A 9171-nucleotide genomic window follows, 5' to 3' on the forward strand; every position below is an offset into this window, starting at 1 on the left:
CAGGTTTGTTTTCTGTCTTGACCCACTTAAAGCGCTCTTATGGTGGCTCTAAGTAAATTTCACTCGCTCAAAATGAGCAATTTGCTCACTTTAAGCAAGATAGTACCATCTTCAGGGTTGGCTCTCCATCTTGGCCTGCTTCAAGTTAGGGTTTGGTTGTTTTGAGCGAATTTCACTCGCTCAAAATAAGCATTCTACTCGATTAAGCGAGCTAACTTGATTTCTCATGTGTAGTCTGTAACTTAGCTTGCTTTGAGCAAATTATTGAGTCCTTTAAGCGAATTTGTCCCGCTCAGAGCGCGTCAAGTTAGTCTTGAAGCGATGATTTTCACTTGAGACTCCTTATCAATTTAACGAAAGGATATGGAATACTTTGCAATTGTGTGCTACAATCAATTAGTTTTGACTTTTGGAGTATGAATTATGTTATTGGTCAAGTTTTTGTTCCTTTAATAGGAGAAACAATCATGTATTTATAACATCCCAAAATATAGGTACAATAACTTTATTACTATTGGTGTTTATCTCCAATCAAAATCTGAGTTTCATCTCAATAATATACATAATTAAAGATTGGGTAATTTAATCAAGCTTGAAGGGCTAATTAGGCCATTAGTTTTCAAGATGCTTGGTATTTTTTTTTTTGTAAATTTAAATAAAATGGGACAATTTGGCTTGACACAATGGGCCAACAAACTACTTTAGGTCACAAAATAAGTGACCCATTAGAAAATTGAGTTGGGCTAAACCACATATAAGTATTGGCTTGCACAGGTCAAATTAGATTGACTTATTTGACAACTCTTTTTGATAAGTCAATGCATCACTTAAACGAAAGTTAAAGATGAAAGTTGTCAATCGTATTAACTTAATCTAACAGATCAAGTATGAAAAATGAGTCGGGTCCATCCAACTTTTACACAAGCCATGTTCTCTCATGTGGTCTAGCTCGTTATGTCAAATTGGACCAATTTTTTTATAATAATTTTACAAGGATAAAAATCTTTGGACCAATATAGGCATGATACCTTTCAAACCTAATACTTACTAGTTCGATTGACTCTTCAAATTATGCTAAATTAACTTGATATTTTTCAAATTTAAAATATAGAGAGCCTAACATATCAATGGATCAAGCTAATGGGACAAGTTTGACAATTCTACTAAAAACTAATCTCACAAGATACTAGAAACTATTTTAAAAAAATTTGACTTTTTTCCACAAATATTTTTCATTTGACAACTCTAATAGAAAATAATAAGTATTAATAGGCTGCTACAACTCTAATAAAAAATAATAAATATTAATAAACTGCTTAATATATATATATACATCATATCATATCACCAAGATATAATTTACTAAAAGAAGAAAAAAAATCAAAAGAAGACAATAATTTGTTATTAGTACTTACATAGGTACAAAACGACTCACGATAGATGAAATCAACCAATGGCATAGTGACACGTTTCCTTCCACATTTTACAAATTATTAATATTCCATTCCTGTTTTGAAAAATTAATTAAATAAAAACGAAAATGGAAAATGCACTCTGTTCGGCGATTCGATTGAGTTCGATTTTGTGTGTGCGTAGAATAGAGAGTTGAATTGGGAAAGAGGATTCAGCATTTTAATTCTCTCTCGCTTACGAAATTTCAATTCGCCGGTGAGGTACAACTGTAACCATTCCGATATATGCGTATACAATAATCGATTCCCATTGCCCCTTCATCAAATTTTTCACTCTCTTAGGGTTTTAATTTTTATCGATTTTTAGGGTTTTATTTTTAATGCCATTTTCACCCCTTTTACTAACGTGAGTATCGGCAATTTTGTTGAAACGCATTGCCATTTTACTTGATCACTGTCCACGGCCTTGAATTAACCTATTCTTAGTTGTTGCCAATGTCGACCTTGTTTGTGTTCTGTTTGCATGCAGTGCTGTTCACTCATAGTTGTATTTTGGATTGCTTTTAGCTTTGCAATTTTTCATGGGATTTCTGTAAAATTTTATTCAATTTTTTTATTTTGTGTTTTGACTTGAGACGTTGGGAATCCGGATAAAATATTTGTTTTGATTCAATTTTTGGTGTTGTTATTTACATTTTCCTTTTGTTACTGCAGAGGGGTTCAGTTTGTGTCATGTGCATACAGCAATCGCATTGTTTGGATCGGAAGTCAATTCAAGGTGAAAATTAGCAAACTTTTGTTGTGTTTGTTATGTACCCATCTTTTATCCCTTTCTTCCTGTAAAAAGAAATTATATAATTTTCTTAACATGCCTGGCATAGAATAGATTAGTAGAATAACACATGACTGTCTGACAATATTTTTTTATATCCGAGTATCTATAGCCATATTAGGATTCTTGCATTGACCTAGGATCCATGAACCCAGGCAATGGGAGAATTGTTGTCTGCAACTCTGCATTGGCTCTACATAGATCCACACAAGTCTCTTGTTGGTCATATGCCACAAATAAGTGATTTCCATTCTTATGTGGTTCTGTGATGAAAATTTAACTGAATCCGGGACTTCGGTATTTGTGAATATAATACATTTTCCTTTTTATTTCCCTCGATTAAGGCAGATATTGCTTCAATTACATGTATGCTCATGGTTATCAATCTCAAGTGATAACTTGTAATAACTATCGAGTTTACGAGATTGGTCGGTCCCACCTGTACAATTCGAAAGTAAACTCGTTTTGGAGTAATCTCGAGCAATCTCGTGCAATTTCGTCCAATCTTGAGCAATCTCACCTCCTCTATTTCTAAAAGCAAAAATCGGTATTTTTTTAGTTTTTTATTTGTTATTTTAAGAACTTGTTTCTTTTGTAAAATTTTGCATGATTTACTACTAAACATTGTTACTTTATTATTGTAATTTGCTATTTTACTTTAATATGGAATTGAAATGTTGGGTTATTATGTTATTTATAAGTATTATAGCATATTTTTTATATTAAGTAAATTTTTACGAGTTTATGATTTGAGTTTATGGGATCTCAACGAGATTACGTAAACTTTCAAGATTGACAATCTTGTATATGCTAAATTTTTTATTTTGTAACTTTAGTGAGACGCTAGTTAAGTAGTTATCCGCGTTGTTTTTCTGAGCTTGAGCCTTGAAATGCAGAGTGATTGGCTTTCCTTCTTGTAAAGGAGGATGCCAACACGAGTTTAGTTGATAATTGTGTGGTATTGGAATGGTTCCTTTCCCCCTGGGTTTAATATTTATTGGTTTATCTATGCTGTTGATTTTTGAATTCTTATAAATTATTTCTAATTACATGTCAGACGTTGGAGGTCTTTCTTTGTTTGTGATGTTTGTCATTTTCTGTCCTTTTTCTCTTCATTCATAGCATGTTTGGTTACACGTTATTATCCACAGGCTCACATTCCAATGCTCTGTTTACGGAGAAGCAACAAATTGTAGCTTTCATCAAATGAATGTGGGTTTGAGAAACATACATGCTAGATGAAAGGGAAAAGGAAAAAAGAACAAAATTATGTGAAATGAGGCCTTTTTCTGTCTCCCTTTTCTTGCTCAATTAGCTTTAGTGTAACCATTATTAAACTGATGCTCTAGTGATGCTAGCAGGATTTAAGTCCTCCCCTTTCCTACATAGTGAGACTCTTAAGTCCTCCCTGGCGGACTTAGTCTTTGCTATTTTCCTTTAAAGAAACAGAGATTTCCCTTTTTTTTTTAATAAAATTTGTTGGAAACTTTCGTTTTATTTACTTTTGTTGCCTCTCTTGTCATGGTGCCCTGCTGGATAGTTGTGACACTTTTGTTTTATTTACTTTTGTAATAATGAAATTGTTGATCTGTTACTTGTGTTGGGTATGTTTAAGCTTATGAGCCAAGAATCCCTTATGTTTTTTCTTTAATTTTAGTGGAATCAGTGATGCTTGTATTAGAATATTATTGAGTAAATTATTGAGTTATAAGCATTTGTACAGGTGTAGATGGAACTTGAAGCCAGCAATCAACCCAAGCAAGAGCGTTCAAGGACAAGATGGACAGCATCCCTAGACAAGATATTTGCAGACTTGGTTGTCAAGCAGATTCAACTGGGGAACAGACCAAACAATGTTTTTGACAAGAAAACATGGAATCACATTCGTGATGAGTTTAATAGGCAAACAGACCTCAATTTCAATAATAACCAATTGAGGAAGCATCTAGACGTTCTTCGGACTCGCTTCTATAATTTGAAATCTGCTTATGATCAAAATAATGACTTTGTAATGGATGATTCCTGTTGCATTGGTTTTGAACAGTGGGAAGATATAGGGGTAAATTTCTTTCATTACAGCAATCTTTTCCTTTTCTTCAGTTTTAATCTGATCTTTGTTAGGTTTTCTGTACAGGCACAGCCTAGGCACGAAACAGTTAAAGTGAAAGATTGTCCCATATATGAGCAACTCTGCACAATATTCATTGATTCAGCCGCTGATGGGAAATATGCCCAATCTAGTCATTATGAAGAGTTGGACAAATCTATTGGAACAGATGCCGTTGGCTTTACTTCATGTCCAGAAGCTAAGGTTTCACATTATGAAAACCCCTCAACATCGAAACCTATTGCAGGGAATATCTCAACTACTGAGAAGGTGACCAAGAATTCTCTAGATAGGAAAAGGAAACGGTCGTATGAGACGCAAACTACTAGTCTGGACCAAGACACCTGCAATGCTATGGCAGAAGCCCTGTTAGATATGGTTGCTGTTTCAAGGTTAAAGGCAGTTGTTTCAAGTGTAAGTGATGATAAATTTTCCATAACAAACTGCATTAAAGCTTTAGATGAGATAGAAGGCATTGATCAACAAATCTACTTTTCTGCCCTTGATCTCTTTGAGAATCCTAGCTTAAGGGAGACATTCATTTCTTTAAAAAGTGTCAAGATACGGTTGACATGGTTACAAGGAAAATGCAATAAAAGTCCCTTCCATTAGAATAGATTGAAGACATTGTGAAATCAGCTGTAATTACTTAGTCACAAATACTTCGTTTTATACCCTCCTTTTTGTTTGGCTGTAAGTAACAAGGTTTTAAGTTTCAACTTTTACAACCTGCCTCAGTTGTTTATAAGTGCTATTTCATCTGGACTTTACTTCCATAGTTATTTCTTCAGATATGACTTTTATGAACCATTTAATTTACGACTGTCGCTCACAAATACCATTATTCTATATGCATGTTTTGTGATAGTTCCGAAATAAGTGTGATTTATGGACCTTTGGTTTGATCCGGAATACATATGCAGATTTAAAACATAAGATGTTTCATTAAGCATGTCTTGTTTAATTGGGCGTCAACTCTATGACCGTGTGTGAAGTATGGCAAGAATCTTTGATAGTGTTTTACAAATTCAACCCACTTTGGGAATTATTTTATAAAATGTTTATGATTTATAAATCGAGCCACTTTAGCTCGAATTGGTAAATCATTTTATTTCAAATATATTCTCATAAATTTTAAAGCGTTCCAGAGATACGGCGAAGGTAGCTGTCAGAATTTTTTTCCCGGAAATATTTTATTTGAAATTAATGGGGTAGTGGCATAATTCAGAAGACATCCGTTTATCACTGGCTTCATTCTGATAAATAAATAAATAAACACAATCAACTATTTATGTTCAGAAGTAGTATCAGCTAATGGAAAGCCAAGTGGATAACACCAAGAATCTATATATGATATTAAAGTTTTTCTATTACATCTGTCACGTGACATTTCTTTCTAATTTTAATTTTAATATTATTTTATTTTCTTATTTCATTTACTTTTTTTTATTTATGTTTTCATTTATTCCTTTTGCATTTTTAACCTTTTAAATAGCAATAAGAAATAAAAGATATAACATTTTTTATACAATAGAAAATAACTATTTCATATATAGTTCTTAAGTAAACCAAAAACAATGCATTAATTTGATAGCCGTTCATATATAGATCTCAAGGTACAAACTACAAACTGGCCTCTTTACGTTATTTCTTCATGTTTAAGCGATAAAAAAAATGATTTAACTACTGAGCTTATAACTCTTATGGCTTATTTTGCTTGAATTACCGGTGACTAGCAGTAAATATTAGGTATTTACGATGACTCCTTTAAAGTATAAAAGTTAATTCAAGAGACAGAAATAACACCAATGATCGTAATTTAGGCATAGTTCCTTAGTCCTGGCTTGGGCAGATACCCAACAAAATCCAATTCTTACAACAGGGCATTCAATAATTGAATAAACCAATGCCTAGAAAACATCAAAATTTTACAGAGATAGGCAACGAAAGTGAGTGGCCAAATGAAAGCATCAACATGATTTACACAGTTGTATTTGGTGTGTACAAATATCAAAGAAATTAAATAAGTACAATAACCTCATAATTAGATCCAAAATCAGCGCCACTTATTCTTAGCTTGTATCAGTCGTCATCTTTGAATTCTCTGATTAATAAGAAACACAAAACAGTGGTTAACGACTTGAACATTATTCTATAAAGATGATTATCATCAATTTATTGTCACAAGTGATTAGTGGTTTTACTAGAATATACACTAATCTAAGCAATGCTTAAGTTTTTGTTCAAGAATCTTATTTGATGCGGTAACTTAAGGCTTCTCAAAACCATTGATCCTTTTAGCCTCTTACATGTTGAATCACTTCTTATTATTGCCAGTATTGATTAGTGATTTCACTAGAAGCTACACTGACATCAGCAATGCTTAAGATTTTGTTGAAGAAACTTATTTCATGCAGTAATTAAGGTTTCTCAAAAGCATTGATCCTTTTAGCCTCATCATTTTGGCAAAATGAGTGCTGATTTGTGATGGTATGCATAATGACTAAATTTGTTCAATTGATAAATTACAAAGGGGGGGCAATCAGACCGCAGAACTCCATACCTGCGGTCAAGGTATCGAGGTTGAATTCCAGATCCTTGACAAGTTGTGCATGTCAATGAACCAACACCATCACAGTTTATGCATCTAGAGACCTCGGTCTCACCCCCACCAAGTTCAACTGTCACATTGCCAGATCCCAGGCAAAATCTGCATTTCTCTGGTGTAACAATTTAAATTAAGATTGGTCAAAAAACTATCAGCAATCAAATCAGTTTTATAGGGAAGAAGTTTGAACTAGTAAATATATGAAATAGCATATCCCTGGCTTGATTTAGTGCTGAGACAACCAATTTGTCATAACTTGTGATTTCTTCTCTTCAACATTCTTATTAATTCAGCGCAGTCCAATTGTTCCCTTCTTTTCATTCTTATGCTGTGCAATATAATTCATTGTAAATTTTCACATACACACACACTTACTCATGGAGAAGAGAAAGTGCCTGTGAGAGCTAATTTTCACACCAAAGCACAAAGAAGAAGGAATATATCTCGAAAAGATAACAATTAGTCTATTACCCTAGACTGCAACTGCATAACCAAGTTTACTTTCACTATGTGGAGTTGAGCTGATTAGATTTACAACCTAATGTCTGGCACAAGTTAAGCAAATTCAATTTGACATCCTCATAAGCATCACATCCTATTATATTATTTTTGGAATTGAGGGGAAAGAACAAATGTGATTATACTTGTTAGCATATGACTCCTATAAGCTCTTTTTAGTAAGTTACACAGACAAAATTTTGATAGAAAGGCTTTGTTTGGATAAACTTCTCCATAAGTCTAAAGGAGAAAAATAGGAAGAAAAATTAAAATAAGTTTTTCATCTAAAACTAACTTATTCATAAATTAAAATAAGATTTTGCAGAAGTTAAATAGGAAGTAGTTTCTACAAAATAGTTCATTCATAAGTTAACTTTAGTTTATGGAGAAGCTTATTTCACTTATTTTTTTCTATTTTGCTCTCCTAAAAATGTTTCGGGAAAAGTTTACCCAAATAGACCCAAAGTCTTGTATATAAGAACTTAATGACTATAAACAATTAAGTTACTTAGTCCTTATTCAGCATTGCAATTACAATTTGTGGCATACTTTAATAATGCTCTACATAGAAAATTTTCCCTAGAGTCCAAGCAACAAGTTTGAAGTATGATGAAAAAGAACACTAAAAGTTATACTTACGAGCACCAGATCCATTGCACGGGAAGCAGGGCTGCGTGTTGTCTCGCTTAGCCTGCAACAAAGAGAAGCTGTAATCAAAACCCAACTACAAATACCAAAATATTAGATGATAAATAAACAAGCTAAAATTAAATGGTATAGTGTAAAGTAAAAACACTTCATACAGCATTATCGATTTGGGTTTCATAGAACACTGGAATGCCAATCCCAACAGCCACACTCACAACTCCAACACTTATAGCCACTACCTGAAATTAAAAACAAACATGTATAATGTAACAATTCAATCTGATCAAAAAGAAAAACAAGGAACATTATGTTTCTTAAGTTATACAAATAAATAACTAAAGAAGAATTGAAATAGAAGGAAGAACCGTGTTTTGATCAAGGTCTAGAGCTCTAATACGTGGATAAGAAGTGGGTTTTGGTTGAATTATATTTCTAGCTAATGGCTTGGATTTTAGAGGGCAACAAAGAAAGGAAGAATGCAAGTTATGGAGAGAAAGAGAAGGAGATAGTGTCATCTCTCACTCCCTTCACTTCAATTTTTTTGACCACTTTTCTGGTTTGAGAACTCAACTGAAAAAGAATGAGAAATGAGGCAATGAAAGTCCCAACAATAGGTGTGGACATCATCCACACCTAAACTAGTGGCGGTAACGACCACATAGTCATTGTCCCATCTTCCACGTGGCTCCATTATCATGTCACCATGCATTTCAATTCCTTAGCGGAACTCAACTCGGCTTGTCAAATCTCATCACCCCAAAAAGCCCATCATTTTGGAAAGCCCATGATCCAACAACTCATGTTGGGACTACAAAAAGTCCATCGTTGTTTTTTTTTCTGCATGTTCAATAAAAATAAGTACAGATCTAATGTTTTATTTTTGAAGTTTAATGTTCATGTACTTTTTGGTAGGAGTGGTAATGAAATGAACTAACTCAAAAATAATTTAAAATTTAATTTAATAATTAGTTCATTAAACTTGATTTATGAATTAAATGAATTAAATTCTGATCTCAAATATTTTTACCTTACAAAAAAAATTTCCTTGAACATTTGAAAAATAACT

The 9171-nt window shown here is 33.0% G+C and overlaps 2 protein-coding genes across 5 annotated transcripts; one reads left to right on the top strand and one right to left on the bottom strand.

Annotated features, from left to right (window-relative positions):
- The first annotated feature begins 1512 nt into the window (after nucleotides 1-1512).
- On the top strand, nucleotides 1513-5143 carry LOC109818729 (L10-interacting MYB domain-containing protein). Of its 4 annotated transcripts, none has more exons than XM_083063412.1 (4): nucleotides 1513-1668; nucleotides 2127-2190; nucleotides 3957-4303; nucleotides 4379-5143. In XM_083063412.1, the coding sequence occupies exons 3-4, from the start codon at nucleotides 3974-3976 to the stop codon at nucleotides 4961-4963; spliced, it is 915 nt and encodes a 304-aa protein (XP_082919538.1). In that variant the 5' UTR covers nucleotides 1513-1668; nucleotides 2127-2190; nucleotides 3957-3973; the 3' UTR covers nucleotides 4964-5143. The 4 variants fall into 4 exon arrangements, with proteins under 4 accessions (XP_082919538.1, XP_020239851.1, XP_082919537.1 ...); XM_020384262.3 differs by having other exon boundaries at nucleotides 3968-4303; XM_083063411.1 differs by having other exon boundaries at nucleotides 1514-1673.
- Nucleotides 5144-6151: 1008 nt separating this feature from the next.
- On the bottom strand, nucleotides 6152-8719 carry LQY1 (DnaJ/Hsp40 cysteine-rich domain superfamily protein). The gene is made up of 5 exons (XM_020348793.3): nucleotides 8471-8719; nucleotides 8261-8344; nucleotides 8097-8148; nucleotides 6915-7071; nucleotides 6152-6455 (listed from the first exon to the last, which is right to left on the bottom strand). The coding sequence occupies exons 1-5, from the start codon at nucleotides 8618-8620 to the stop codon at nucleotides 6434-6436; spliced, it is 465 nt and encodes a 154-aa protein (XP_020204382.1). The 5' UTR covers nucleotides 8621-8719; the 3' UTR covers nucleotides 6152-6433.
- Nucleotides 8720-9171: the final 452 nt, after the last annotated feature.

Source organism: Cajanus cajan, chromosome 9 (genome assembly GCF_000230855.2).
Source record: "Cajanus cajan strain Asha chromosome 9, NIPB_CcT2T_4, whole genome shotgun sequence".
NCBI lineage: Eukaryota > Viridiplantae > Streptophyta > Magnoliopsida > Fabales > Fabaceae > Cajanus > Cajanus cajan.

Excerpts from the sequence above, each read along its gene's own strand:
- LQY1 (XM_020348793.3), bottom strand. The coding sequence starts at position 8,620 with ATGACACTATCTCCTTCTCTTTCTCTCCATAACTTGCATTCTTCCTTT. Across the intron at positions 8,345-8,470 it reads TAGACCTTGATCAAAACACG|GTAGTGGCTATAAGTGTTGG; the intron begins GTTCTTCCTTCT and ends TTTTAATTTCAG. Across the intron at positions 8,149-8,260 it reads AAACCCAAATCGATAATGCT|GCTAAGCGAGACAACACGCA; the intron begins GTATGAAGTGTT and ends TCTTTGTTGCAG.
- LOC109818729 (XM_083063412.1), top strand. The coding sequence starts at position 3,974 with ATGGAACTTGAAGCCAGCAATCAACCCAAGCAAGAGCGTTCAAGGACA. Across the intron at positions 4,304-4,378 it reads AACAGTGGGAAGATATAGGG|GCACAGCCTAGGCACGAAAC; the intron begins GTAAATTTCTTT and ends TTTTCTGTACAG.